This window comes from Coptis chinensis, chromosome 2, assembly GCF_015680905.1.
Source record: "Coptis chinensis isolate HL-2020 chromosome 2, ASM1568090v1, whole genome shotgun sequence".
In the NCBI taxonomy this organism is placed as follows: domain Eukaryota; kingdom Viridiplantae; phylum Streptophyta; class Magnoliopsida; order Ranunculales; family Ranunculaceae; genus Coptis; species Coptis chinensis.
The window spans coordinates 106544986-106559958 of record NC_141457.1 but is presented as its reverse complement, the minus strand read 5'-3'; the positions used below and the strand labels follow the sequence as shown (position 1 = coordinate 106559958).

At 36.9% G+C, this 14973-nt stretch overlaps 2 protein-coding genes across 2 annotated transcripts; one reads left to right on the top strand and one right to left on the bottom strand.

Annotated features, from left to right (window-relative positions):
• Positions 1-8313: 8313 nt before the first annotated feature.
• LOC147520148 (putative flavin-containing monooxygenase 1) lies at positions 8314-10627 on the bottom strand. Its single transcript, XM_086591634.1, has 5 exons — positions 10064-10627; positions 9743-9980; positions 9450-9625; positions 8971-9329; positions 8314-8775 (listed from the first exon to the last, which is right to left on the bottom strand). The coding sequence occupies exons 1-5, from the start codon at positions 10499-10501 to the stop codon at positions 8427-8429; spliced, it is 1560 nt and encodes a 519-aa protein (XP_086447760.1). The 5' UTR covers positions 10502-10627; the 3' UTR covers positions 8314-8426.
• A 3901-nt stretch (positions 10628-14528) lies between these two features.
• Positions 14529-14972, top strand: LOC147520147 (protein FAR1-RELATED SEQUENCE 5-like). The gene has a single exon (XM_086594246.1). It carries the CDS (start codon positions 14529-14531, stop codon positions 14970-14972), a length of 444 nt encoding a protein of 147 aa, XP_086450372.1.
• Position 14973: the final 1 nt, after the last annotated feature.

The following is a 14973-nucleotide window of genomic DNA, read 5'->3' as shown; positions in this document are numbered from 1 at the left end:
TAATTCGAATCTAACATCCCCAACCAATAAATCTTTAGATGAATACTATATTTGCGAGAAAGCGATCGATCAGATAAGTACCCTTGGTTTTAATGAATTTTAGTGGCCCAAATTATGTCATTACTTGTCCTTAGTTGTTATTTCTATTTGTTGAGCTGAGTTGAGTTGTCGTGTATTTCATTTTCATAAATCCCGCCCTAATTTGGGGGCCCTTTGTTCATCATGATTCATGAGCAAATATGCCAATATATGCCCAACAGATCATCCAATACTAGGTTTTGTAAGAGGTGGTTGACGTAAATAATAATACATTCTCAGCGGGACTTTTAATTTGCAACTTGTAGCCATTGACTTGTTCCCACACTGCTGAATACTGATTCCCCTGATTGTTTTCCAGGTTCTGTCATTCCAAACCATCAGATTATCATCGATCAATACTCTTTTTTGATGTTCCATCTTGGCAATCAATGGTGTAGAGTTTAAGAAGAGGTCTTCGGTTGATCCATTTAGAAAATGAAATTATACGTGCACACTGAACATTTTATATGACGACTGCTATATACAATCATGATGCAAGCATCATTTGCAGCAGTTGGAAAATGTCAACTATCACCTACTATTAGAGGAATTATAGCATTATATATTGACACCGCCAATTTTGACAGACTACCATTACGATTTTTTTTAACAAAAGCCTAAGGGTAAACCAACTATCACTCCTGTGTCATTCCAAAACCAGACAATACGAGTGACACGATCTACCTCTTCCAGATCAAATATGTGAACATATTGTTATAGTAATAATTTGTTACTATGTTTAGTATTAGCAAATATCTTGTAGGATATAGATATATTAGCAAGTATCTTGTAATCTTAATAAGTGTATTATATTTTTCTAGATATGTGGATCTAGGAGATTTCTGTATTTTTGTATATATATACTATTAGAAACATCAATAAATATTATTATAAATATTCATTAAAACATCTTTGACATGGTATCAAGAGCCAACTCCGATTACTTTTCTATTACCCCATTACTTACTATAGAAACCGGAGTTTTTTTTGGTGTTTTATTTTTCTTCTTTTTTGGTCATTGTTTGTCTATTGATCTACCAAAAATGACAGACTTACCTACCAATAATGATTCCGTTATTGTGCATTCCAATAACGATTTCGCTGTCATGTCTTCTAACTCGAAGAGTCACTTAGTCACTGCTGCCGGATTTGTTGCCCACTTAGGTATATCTAACTCTACTCTTATTGCTGTTACTAGAAATAGTGATTGGATAATTGACACGGGTGCTACTGATTATATGACTTGCGATCGCTATAAATTTAACCATTTCTCCTCTAGTTGTTCCAAATCAGTCATTACTAATGCTAATGATGTATCATCTCCAGTTGTTAGTATTGACACTGTACCTCTGTCCCCTTCTTTATCTATCCATGATGTTTTATTTTGTTCCATCAATAAATTGTAACCTTCTCTCTATTAGCCAAGTAACCAAATCTCATAATTTGTTGCCTTGTTCTTTCCTACTCACTGTATTTTTCAGAACACCCTTACCAAGAAGATGATTGACAATGGTAAACAAAGTGGAGGATTGTACTATCTGAAGGATGGTTTTCAACGGTCCAATCAAGGAGTCCAAGCTCATGTTATGAGTGACGATAATGTTAATAAAAATAAATGCGAGATTTGGCTTTGGCATAAACGACCAGGACATCCCTCATTTGGTTATCTTAGGAGATTATTTCCATCTTTATTTAATGGTTGTAGTCTTTCTGATTTTGCTTATGAAATATGTGTAATGGCGAAAAGCCATCGTACTGTTTTCTTTTCGAGTAATAATAGAGCTGATGCTCCTTTGTCTTTAGTTAATTAAGATGTTTTGTGGTCCTGCCCCACGTCCTACACATAACGGGATGAAATGGTTTATTACTTTTGTCAATGACTGCACTCGGATGACCTGGGTATATTTTTTGAAACATAAAAGTGATGTCTATACAGTTTTTCCCCTTTTCCATCAGATGGTGCTCACACAGTTTGACATCTCTATAAAGGTTGTTCGCTTTGATAATGGGGGTGAGTATTTCAAAAAGGAATTGACTGGCTTTATGCATTCGGCTGGTATTCTACATCAAACCTCTTGCTCTTATTCCCCTCAACAAAATAGGGTTGCAGAACAAAAAAACAAGCATCTTTTGGAGATCACTCGGTCTTTATTAATTGGTGGTCATGTCACATCTCACTTATGGGACGAGGCTTTGACCTTTGCTGTTTACTTAATGAATCGTACACCTTCTAGTGTTGTCCAATTTCGGAGACCATTAGATGTGCTTTCTAATCACTGTACGCTTCCGCCCATTGTTCATTTAACACCCTATATCTTCGGGTGTGTGGTGTATGTTCACTTACATACACAACAACGCACCAAACTTGATCCACGTGGGTTGAAGTGTGTCTTTATTGGGTATGGCTAAACTCAGAAGGGTTATAAGTGTTATCATCCATCGTCTAAATTTTTTTTTGTCTCAATGGATGTCATTTTCTATGAACACGACCTTTTTTATACAGAGATCACTGATTCTTCACTTCAGGGGGAGAATAGAAATGAAATGCATAATCATAATGATATAATGGTCTTTGATTTATTAGGACCACAATCACCTAGTGATAAAAACTCAATAGAAGAAGTCGATGCAACCCTCACTGAGTGCTCAAATGAAGAATGTGAAGATCAAATCCATGATAGTACATTACCTCCTAACGGATCCACTAATCCAATCTTCTTCCGATTAACAATCTTTCTATTATTGTTGATTCTAATATTCATGATGTTAACCTACCTAGTCTTAATATTCATGATTAACCTACCTAGTCTTAATATTCATGATGTTAACCTACCTAGTCTTATTGTTAATTCTGATGTTAACCTACCTAGTCTTAATTCTGAACGAGTTCAATATCATCTTCCACCTCGATCTAACCATACGTGGCCAACCACCAATTAAATATGAACCTGATCCTAAAGCTAAAGTGAAATATCCCATAAGCAATCATTTGTCATCCCACAAGTTGTTCAAGTCATATGCATCTTATGTACTCCAGTTATCATCTGTCTCTATTCCTAGTAAAATGCAGGAAGCTTTAGTAGATTCTAGATGGACCAAAGCTATGACAGAAGAAATGGTAGCACTGAAAAAGAATGGCACTTGGGAACTTGTAATCTTACCAAAGGAAAAGAAGACAGTGGGGGTGCAGATGGGTATTTACAGTCAAGCTCAAAGCAGATGGAGCTATTGAGAGATACAAAGCTCGACTGGTTGCGAAAGGGTATACACAATCTTATGGTGTAGATTATCAAGAAACTTTTGCACTAGTTGCTAAACTCAATACTGTGAGAGTACTTTTGTCATTAGTAGCTAACAAAGATTGGCCTCTTCTTCAGTTTGATATAAAAAATGCTTTCCTGCATGGAGATCTTACTGAAAAAGTATATATGGATTCTCCCCGGGTATACCGAATGCTTTCGAGATACAACAATGGTCTGTAAACTAAAGAAGACATTGTATGGGTTAAATCAGTCTCCAAGAGCTTGGTTCGGCAGGTTCATCAAGTCTATAAAGAAGTTCGGCTACAAACAGAGCAACTCGGATCACACTTTGTTTTTAAAACACAAAAGAGGTAAAATCACTGCTTTGATTATCTATGTTGATGATATGGTGGTGACATGTGATGATTATGAGGAGATTTCTAGCTTACAACAGTATCTGGCTTCTGAATTTGAAATAAAATAGCTCGGAGACCTTAAATATTTCCTTGGGATTGAGGTAGCCCGATCAAAGAATGGTATTTTCTTATCCCAGTGGAAATACATTCTTGATTTATTATCTAAGACGGGAATGCTCGGATGTAAGCCAGTTGATACTCCCATTGAGCAGAACCACAAACTGTTTCTGTGTTTGAATGCAACTCCAACCGATAAGGGGAGATATCAAAAGCTTGTAGGAAAATTGATATATTTATCACATACCAGGCCAGATATTGCGTATGCGTTAGTGTTGAGAGTCAATTCATGCATGACCCACGTAAACCTTATATGGATGTTGTAGAGCGCATATTGAGATATTTGAAATCTGCTCCGGATAAAGACTTATTGTTCTCGAAACATGATCACATAAAAGTAGAAGGCTACATTGATGCAGATTGGGCATGTTCAGCCGACAACAGAAGATCTACCTCAGGATACTTCACTTTTGTAGGTGGAAACCTTGTGACTTGGAGGAGTAAAAAACAGCCAGTAGTATCAAGATCAAGTGCTGAAACTGAATATAGAGGTATAACATATGGAGTATGTGAATTATTGTGGTTGAGAAATTTGTTGAAGGACTTGGGTTTTAAACCAAGAGTGGAAATGAATCTATATTGTGACAATACGTCAGCTATAGAGATAGCTCATAATTCTATTCAACATGATCGGACGAAGCATGTGGAGATTGATAGACATTTTATCAAAGAGAAACTTGAAGCTGAAATTATTACTTTTCAATTTGTGAAGTCTGAAGACCAATTAGCAGATATCCATACTAAAGCAATGGCTAGCAAGGTGTTTAATGATTCTCTTGTCAAGTTGGGTATGTGCGATATCCATGCACCAACTTGAGGGGGTGCTGAAATAAGGTAGGGCGCGGAGCGCGTCTTTGTCCAAGCATATCCAAAGCGGGGCCTTCAACCACTGGAGGTTTGTCAAGACAAAGAGAAGCGCCTTTGTCCAGCATATCCAAAGCTGGGCGGGCGCGCTCAACTCTTTTCAAGTTGGGCATTGCGATATCCATGCACCAACTTGAGGGGGTGTTAGAGTAACAATCTGTTACTATGTTTAGTATTAGTAAATATCTTGTAGAATATAGATATATTAGCAAGTATCTTGTAATCTTTAAGTATTATATTTTCCTAGATATGTGGTATTATTCATGTATATTTTACTAGAAATATCAATAAAGATTGTGGATCGTAGGGGACGAGGAGATCTGGATGTGTGATCCAATGGTTTGAAATACAAAATCATCTTATTTTTCTCTCATCCTTTTTTGTTTTTATTTTACCGTTAAAACATCACCCTCATCCCTAAGGATATCGGGTATGGCTAAAGATTATCAGAAATATCCATTAAAACATCTTTAACACATCTATTACAAACAAATAAACTAGACGAAGCAAAATGAGTTACACACTTGATTTAACTTTAAAACCTAGAATCCGATTTACATATTTTCCTGAACAATTGGGTTCGAGAGTTTGATCTCACTTTCAATATACATATTGACCACTTAGTGTTTCGGTGTGGCAGTAACATATGGGGGATGTATTCGTAGCGCCTCACGGCCTCAGTAATCATGACAAAGGCCACTTGATTATTTATCTTCTTTGGAAATATTAAGGTAAAATTGTATGTCTCACACTCTCACTGAACTCTAGCATCTATCGTTTCAGGTTAAAGTTTATTGTCATTTTTTTTTTTTTTTTTTTTTTTTCGATCGACTGGCTTTGTTATATTATTCATAAGGTTAAAGCCAAAGAAAATTTAGCAAATACATTGCATACATAACCAAACTGGCAATTTCTGCTTCAATCCAAGAATCTTGAATGCCTCACTGTTTCCACCAAACTTCATGCTGCGTTAACTCAAGAAAGTAACCACAACCCTCTTCCTTTCCGAGAGAGCACGCACTGAAGGTCGAACAATGACCGAAGGTCCATAACAAGAACCCGAAGGTCCAAATAATCGATTAGTATTTCCCAAAAAGAAACACCCCACCATATGCGTTGTTTCCGATCAAGAAATCCACTAAGGCATCAATACACCATAGCATTGGATGGGGAAGTAGGAAGGATTGGATCCTGCATAAACAAAATATAGAGTAAAAGCGAGACAAACCCAAGCGAATCAAACCGAGATCTAAGATCACAAAAGGGAAATCATACAACAAGGAGTAGGCTTGAAGCCACCACCAAAAAACACCAACACTAAAAGACCAAGATCTATTATATCTACTACAAAAGTGATGGAGTTGCAAAAAGAAGAAGAGGATTCGGAGAATTCCCTCCTCCATAACTCCAATCATGCCAAAAACGATAGATCTTGGATCGTGAGAACAGAAACTAAGAAGAGAAAGGAGAAAATAGAGGTTTTTCTTCTTTTTCTTCTTCATGGGAGGGGTTGGGATCTACCGAGATTGGACGGATTTGGGCAATGGGGAGAGAAACAGTGAGGTTTGGGTTGTATAAACCAGTGGGTAGATCTGGAAATGGAGGGGGGGGGAGGGGATTGATGGAGAGGGTGGAAAGAAGCTGCTTTTCCCCGCAGGAGAGGGTTTCTCTACTCCCTCACTGTTTATTGTCTTATTGATTCTAGCATCTATCGTTTCAGGTTAAAGCTTAGCAATTTGGCATCTATCATATGTCACTGCGGAACAAGATTTTGCATGTTATAAACTCATTGCCTCATGCCCTTATCCGTCTCATCTTTAGTTGAGATACTATCCTAGCATCAAATACCAAATTTCTAATAATTTGGTGTTTTTTAATTTTTAGGAGAGACACATGTTGATTAAAACACCAAACCAAACACCAAATCGGTCAAAATTTGGTTATAGTTTTGGTGCTGTATCAAATCTCTCTCGCGGTTTTCCAAAACCGCGCGGTTTTTCTAACACTGCATGGGCTTGGGCTAAACAGTGGGCTTCAATCACGTGGTTTTACGGCGCGAGAGATTGGAAAAGAAAATAAAGAAGAAAGTTTGCGCGGTTTTTGGAAAACCGCGTGGACTTGGGCTTTTAAAATGAGTTTCAGTGGCACGGATTTGAGAAAGCCGCGTGGGCTATATAGTGCGGTTTTTTCAAAACCGTATCATTTGATGTCGAATATTCGATGTTTCTCCTGAAATTGATTGGTGTTTTTTTGGTTTGGTGTTTGGTTTGGTTAAAAAATTTGGTGTTTTCTTGATTTATCTCTTAAAGATGTTCTTACCTTACTAATTTGTGTGGCTCATAATAAAACTATCTATTTTACTAGTTATTGTATTTTATATGGGTGTAAAATAGGTGGGCGGTCAATACGTCTACCCTGACATTATTTCAACCCTCAAGTCGTTACCCTTGCCAAACTGTCGAGTATTTTTAAATTAAACTTATAATATATATAGTAATACACACCTATACTACAATAAATGAAGAAAATCATTTACTATAACTCAAAAAATAAACACAAACAAAGATACTTATTACAAAAATGCCCTTCATATAAAACATATGTAGTGACATATAATTTACATTGAACTTTAGTCTTTTAAACTCATTCAAATCTAAATGGGTCTTTAATTTTCAACATTTAATCAATTCAAAAAAAAAAAAAAAAAAAAAAAAATGGGCCAAAATCTATTTTCGGTAGGCTTCGGTTTGTGATTTTTAGACCCTTGCCAAATAGTTGGAAAATTGGGCTTTCGGCCCGTTCACTGAAATCGCAAATGGGCCAAAATCTATCGGTAGGCTTCGGTTTGTGATAGACATAGTTTGTGGCTTTGTGCTGGGTGTTGGATTGGACTTGGGTTTACGAACCCCTTCGGTTCATCGGCAAATTGCAGAGTTGTGTTTCTTTGCCCAATCAAATTACAGAGGAGTTATGTGGGAAAGCTTTTATCGTTGAAACTCATGAGAGCTTGTTTGCAAAATCGGATGGGTTGTGGTACTGTTCAGCTTTTCACCCGATGTGGCACACAGAGAATAGCTTGGGTTATAGAAGTCACAATGTCGGTAAGTGGGAGCCATAATCACTGGTGATTGTGATTGCGCTTGGGGCTCCAAATCTCGGCAAGTAACAACAATCTAACTGCCAACATCCCCCAGATGGCCAGATAGTAAACAAACATTTGGAATTTGTGAGATAGATTTTAATTTTATTTGTATTTGTATTCCAGCCAGTTGTAAAAACAGTTTTGCGGAAAATGAGTGACCAAAAATTACATATATTTGTGTCGCTAACGTACTTATCTTTACGGTGGTATCAAAATTTACACCTTCCAGGGCTGTTTGGTTTTGATAAAATTATTAGCTGTTTTTTTCTCCCCGATAATCTAAGCGTTTTGCTTCGGAGTGTTTAGTTACAGTCTTACACTCTTACAGATGGAGCCGAAGGAGGGAGAGAGCAAGCCCACCAAGTCACCAACGCCCCTTAAGACTCTGCGTAATCACGTCTACAATCGCTGCAATTTTAAGGACTAACTCAACTCACTGACAAACATATGATCGTAGTCTTGAAACAATTGAAAGTAATTAATTTACCCACTAAAACGTAATAGTGTTCTCATAGCTTATTCGGACTGGATTGTTGCAAAAAAAAAAAACCCTTATTCGGGGCGTGCTCAATTGGAGAGATTTGCATAATCCATGGGTCCATAAGGCTCGAATAATTCAGCAATGAGTCCTTTCTTTCGTTTGGGGTTACATCCCATGTCTTTGCATAGCTGATCACTGTACCATATTTGAAGAGCACCCACACAAGATCTCCGGTAGTACTTCTTTGTGTACTGCTTCATGTATTTTTCCCACCTCAATGTATCAGCATCCATTTCTTTTATACTGGGCAATTTAAATGTGCCCTCGAGAAGCTGTACTAACCATTGACATCTCATCTCTGTCGTGAATAGATTTGAAAGGCTCTCCGAATACCCAATTACTGCCAATTGTGGAATTCTGGGATTTATGCATCCTCTGCATTGATACACAACGTCCTCAATTAGAAAAATGACGTATTAGATATTTCATAATGAGACAAAGTTCTGTCTCCCAGATCATTATTATCTGTGTGCTAGAATGGACGTAGAATATTTACTTGAGACGAGTTAAATAAATAAATAAATTCTTAGTGACATGAAAAATTAAATGAGTAACGTTTAATTACAGTACCTGTAAAGTGGAACTGTCGTTGTTGATGAGCCCATTATGTAATTTTGGAAGGTTGGTGATGAAAAAATGTTCTTGAGCTTTATATCACCCTTGTATCCTGTGGCAAGGATCACTATATCTGTCTCTTTAGGTGCAGTCTCTCCATCAATCATCAGACCATCTTTGTAGAAGCTAAAATTATTCGATTGCTTTAAAATGATGCTTCCCTCTTCCACTTTGTTGTAGAAGTTTTGCGGATACGTCGAGATCAAACAAGAAGAAATTTCTTGAGAGAAGCTATGTCTAGGTATCATTTTGTACTTTTTCATTGGAAGCTTCGATTTGAGGTAGCTTTCAACAAATTTTGAAAACGCCCATCTCTGTGTATTTAAATCCACAATAGTCACTAATAACTTAAACCTAGAACATTAGCTTTGGAAACCATGTATGAATAATATTTGGTGAATAGAAAGTAGCTATAATATCAGGTTGGAGAGTACCAAAGGTGAAAGCAGAGTGGCCACTAGACTTAAGAAGAATCCTTCACCGGGCTTATGGACCATAAGTTCTGCAAATCGATTGCAGTATAGATAACCAAGAGGCACTCCCCATGGGAGATAATCCGTGACATTCCAGCGTTCAGTCCTGTATATCAGTGTACAAGGGTGGTTTACTCCTACAATGTATAAACAAACGAAATATCAGCTCACACTACTGGATAATCTGCTTGACAAAATGGTACTACGCTACCAAGTGAGAGATCGTTGATTTGTGCCTAGAATTTGAGTCTCACCGTTAACTATGGCACATTCAGCAGCAATATCTAATGCTGATTTCTGGAATCCAACAACAGTTACTCTCTTCCCTTTGACAAATTCAGCAGCACTAGCATCATCCATGGCAGCATAGTCCATAGAGTGTATAACCTTACCGGTAAAGATTTCTGGGCCTTTGTTTGGTGGGAAATCAGGAATGTTTGGTATGCCACTGAACTGCCCGATGCATAGAACCACAAACTCCACCTGGTAAATCTGGTTTCGTGGATATACTATATGAGATTTCTTGTAACTAGTTAACACAAAATACCAAATTAAATGAAAACAACAAAATATACCTCAGTTGATTGAGTTTGTGTGTTTTCTACGGTAATGTTCCATTTTCCTCTAGGACCAAAGGGTTCACCGGTGCCACCCCAAAGACCCCATGCATCCACCTCTGCATTACTAGGCCCCTCGTAGTCGATACTTACGACTTGTGAATTAAATTTAAGGTATTGAAGTAAATCGAAATGAAGAGAAAAAGATTTTAGATACTCTATGACTAGATTATGATCTGGGAATTCTTCTTCCACTGTAGAAGGCCAAGGGAAGTCTGAAAACTGATAAGCACCTTTTGGAGTTTGGAGCTTAGTCGTCTCTACAGTTTGAGTCCACAGCCCACCTATACCGCTTTTGGCTTCAAAGACCAAAGGATGGAACCCCTTCGCCGACATGTATTTACATGCTGTTAGGCCACTGATTCCGGCACCAACGATCGCCACACGCTTCTCCATTATCTAAGGAAGTTGTGTAGGGAGTAGATCAATGTAATAGGGCCATTTGAGTGAACTCTTGAGAGCAGATACCAATTCACATCTTGTGTTTTTTATATTACAAGATAAGGTTATTGAATTCAACACAACGTGTTGTTGTCAATTGATTCGGCGTAGACATCATGAAAGTCTGAGCATTAAAGCAAATGGAGTAGACCCATTGGTCTGTTGGTAGCGTGGTTGACTATGGGCTAGTTTGGTCATGAGATCAAGTCGTGGTAAAACATAAAAAAATTAATTTAGTGGATACTGCTGCCGCGTGAACATTTTCAATGTTTTTGGCTATAGTGAGGATAGATATATAATTTTGTAACATAGATGTCATTCAAAATTTTGTTGTTTTTGGATTGTCGGAGATACGGTTGGATAAAATAAACCTGACTTCCACCTGGCTGTATTTGTCTTCTATTTTTGGTTGAAATTTTTGTCTTCATTTATGCAATTTTGTGTTTGTGACATTTTTATCTAAAATACTTTAAAGATTGCGCCTCTCATCTACAGTGGAGTAAGTGTGTTTTATTATTTTTTATGTATTTTTTGGTTATTTGGTCATTTGTTATTTGCTCTTTTATTTTTTAGTTATTTATCTAATTTAATTCTATTTAAAAAAGAGAGAAAAATTATTGAGTTTTTAATAGACACGTGTAAGAGAGAGAAATAGTAAGATGAAGGGAGATAGAAAAACGTGCATAGCACGTGCACCATTCTAGTGAACATAAAATATAGGCGTATATTGATGTGAAAGCACAACTGATCTGAAGCCAATCAAGCTATGTGCACTAATATGAACAGTCTTTTTGGAAATGTATTGATGTATAAACAGTATAAACAAGAGTTGTATTCCTTGTATAGCTTGACAGCTTAGAGTTTTTCCATGTTTCTCATCCTTTTACTGTTGACAATCAACATCATCTCTATTCTCTACTATTTATACCGGGCTTGAGTGAGCTAGCCATTTGATCTATCACTTGGTTCTAACAGTTTGTTATTTTCTGACACATGTCATATGAGCCGTTTTAGTCTTTTGAAATTCTTGTTTTTTTTCTATTTTTTTTTTTCTCTAAGTAAGGGTGGAATTCGAACTAAACAAGCTGCTTTTTACCACCACGCTTCAAGCTCTCGCTCATTAATTATCTGAGCTTTAAATTGAGCTCGAGCTCGACTCATATAAGTAACGAAAGCTCGAGCTCGAGTAGCTTAAACGAGCCAACCCCAAGCCGAGCTCCGAGCCCTCGGTTATTTTATACTATAAATATGTTATTTGAACTAAATGAGCCGAGCTTCATCAAGCTCATTTGTTACACGAGTTTTTATTTGAGCTCGAGCTCGGCTCATATAGTAAACGAGCGAGCTCGAGCCGAACTTAAACGAGCCGAGCCCAAGCCGAGCTCCGAGCCCTCGACTCAAATTCCACCCTTATCTCTAAGAGCATCTTTAGGTGAGATACTATTCTAGCATCAAATACCAAATTTATAGTAATTTGGTATTTTTTTCATCTTCAGGAAAAGACACATGTTGATGAAAATACCAAAAAAACACCAAAGCAAATACCAAATCAGCCAAAATTTGGTGTTTGTTTTGGTGTTGTATCAAATCTCTCTTGCGGTTTTGGAAAAATCGCACGGTTTTTTGAACACTGCATGGGTTTGGGCTAGAGTGTGGGTTTCAATCACGCGATTTTGCGAAAATCGCACGAGAGATTTGGAAAGAGAAGAAAAAAGAAAGTTGATGTACGACACATTGCGCGGTTTCTGAAAAACCGGGTGGACTTGGGCTTCAGTGGTGCGGTTTTGAGAAAGCCGTGTGAACTATATGGCGCGGTTTATCCAAAACCGCGTCATTTGATGTTGAATATTTGATATTTTTCCTGAAATTAGTTGATATTTTTTTGGTTTGGTGTTTGGTTTGGTTTGGTATTTTTTTGGTTTCTCTCTTAAAGACGTTCTAAAAAATAGTCCCCCTCCCAAAAAGGGAAAAATCAAAACACGTGCCCTACTACTAAATTTTTTTTGGAGTTGTCCATCGATTCTAGGTCTTTTTTTCAGTAGCCCACTATAAAATTTATTATTATTTTAGGTTTTTTTAATAAATAAACAAATTAGGACCTACCACATATATATTAAAGGAAAATTGATATTCACGTGCAAGCGCAATTGCTAAGTCAATATTAAGACGTCTTAAAAAGTTCGTTGTGGCATTCCCCAATCCCCACTCCTTTGTTGAACTTCTATTTTATTTATCATATAAAAAATTACTAATGTAATTAGTAAATCACTAAAATGGTTGTAAGGCAGGTGGTAACTAAAATAGTTGGTAAAACCTTTAGGTGGCAATATTCGAATTGCCGGAATTACTAAACTCATTTAAAATATATTTGCCAATCAATAAATAGATAAATAATTGTAGGTAATTTGTTTCTCGTCGTAGATTAAATTTGAAGTTGTTACAAAATATTAAGTCAGATGTAATAGCTAAATAAGGTGAAGAATATGTTGAAGCAGTCCATTGGTTGATGGCCGATTAAGGGGAGATATTTACGTAGTCCGTATATAGTTCAGTGTGGCTTGCGTAATTCTACGGAACTGCTGCGAGAAAGATTTTTTTTATTGTGAGTACATTTTACTTTCTGAACAAGATAGTTTCACAGCGTGTAAGTAGAAGCTAATAAATTAATATTGATATATGAACGATCAATGGATGATTGGAGCATGGAGATGCACACTCCAGTGGGGATGTGGCAGAGCTCCTAGATCTAAAAACTACAAGCTAAAACAATAGGAATAAAGTGACGAGAGATCTTGGTAGTTGGTATATTGAATTAGTATTGAAGTTGGATCGATTCTATTAATTGCTTTTACACGTCCTGTAGTTGTCTCTACTCTCTAGGGGACGACTATAACACATGGCCAGCACCAAAAATAGTTCCGAAGTCAATGCTCATTAGTGGGTTTCGAATGATGTGGCACAAAATAAAAAACAGTAAGAAAAAAAATCATAATAGGCTGGAAATATAGCGAAAATAGGAAAATAAAACAAATGCCAGGTTATATGGGCACTAAATGCAGCATACTTTTCTTTTCTCCTCGATAGTGATCGAAGTTCATATTTTCGACTAAATCTCTCTCTCTATAGCCTTCTTTGATTGACACACTGATCGTCATTTAAGGTTTTCGACCAACTCTTCCCATCTTTGTCTAACGATAGTTTTATTGAGGTAACTTTAGTATCAATTTAACTACTTAGATAATTTGTCTCTTTCTTCCTAAATTATAAAACATGCTTTTGTGCTTTGAATTTATTATTTAGCTACAAGTTTTGATTTTGATTTTTTACAATTAATTCTTGTAGTTTTATCATCTGCAAGTGAAGACAATATGACTGAAAATGAACAAGCTGAATGGGGTGATGTATGTGAAGATGATGAACCTCATGGTGGTGTTATTGGTGATGAAGTCTATGAAATTGAAAAAGACATGAATATATATTGTCTATGTTGTTTCGACCAAATATGATCAAAACACTAAGTGGTGACGAAAGAGACGAAAAACGTAGAAAAGTAGTTAGAAAAGTGATGGTGATCGGGAGAATGATGAGTCTGTACCTTGCGGTGGCCTACGTACCCAAATTATCAATGAGATCAAGTCTCAAGAACGTAGTTCTGAATGAAAAATAGTTTGGTATTTATATAGGTAGAGTAGAGAGTCCTTATAGCTCAAGTAATCTTGTAGCTTGAGTAATTGTGATAGACTATAACTTTCAACTGATAATTACCTCTTTGATAAGAAACGAATCTGGACATAAATCAACGTACATTAGTGGCAAGCCATGTGGCTAAGGTTCAGCCTTAAACACATGAGTTAATGGCCCACATCACATTGATCCGTGGTACAAGAATTGGGCTTTAGCCCTGTCGATTAAATGAATAAAATAGAGACCCCTAGTAATAGACGTTTGCCACGTAGGTAGGGGTCGAAACATATGTGAAGGAATGAAGTTTGATTCCCTCGAAGAAGCATATGTGTTTTACAATAATTACGCTGGTCACATTGGTTTTAGTGTTCGAAAGAACACCGTGAATAGATCAAGAGTAACCAGAGAAATTAATGGTCGGACATTTTATTGTTCTTTTGAGGGGATGCGAGATTCTCAAGCCAAACGATTTGAAGAGAGAACGCGGAACAAAGCTGATACGAGGACAGGTTATAAGGCAATGATGGCTGTTCGCAAAAAAAAAGATGAAGAAAAATGGATCGTGTCTAAAGTTGTTGAAAATCATAACCATAATGTCGTCACTCCAAGTAAAAAACACTTGCTTCGATCGCAGAGACAGATTGACCCGAGCCAACAAATTATTGTGGATACCATGGATTCAGTAGGAATTAGAGGAAGTTTGATGGCTAGCTTTATGGCTAGCGAAGCCAGTGGGATTTAGA

What these genes read in the sequence shown, in the direction of transcription:
- LOC147520148 (XM_086591634.1), bottom strand. Translation starts at nt 10,501, where the DNA reads ATGGAGAAGCGTGTGGCGATCGTTGGTGCCGGAATCAGTGGCCTAACA. An exon ending in CCACTCTGCTTTCACCTTTG is followed by an intron (nt 9,330 to 9,449) that starts GTACTCTCCAAC and finishes TTAAATACACAG; the next exon opens with AGATGGGCGTTTTCAAAATT. An exon ending in ACGACAGTTCCACTTTACAG is followed by an intron (nt 8,776 to 8,970) that starts GTACTGTAATTA and finishes GTATCAATGCAG; the next exon opens with AGGATGCATAAATCCCAGAA.
- LOC147520147 (XM_086594246.1), top strand. Translation starts at nt 14,529, where the DNA reads ATGAAGTTTGATTCCCTCGAAGAAGCATATGTGTTTTACAATAATTAC.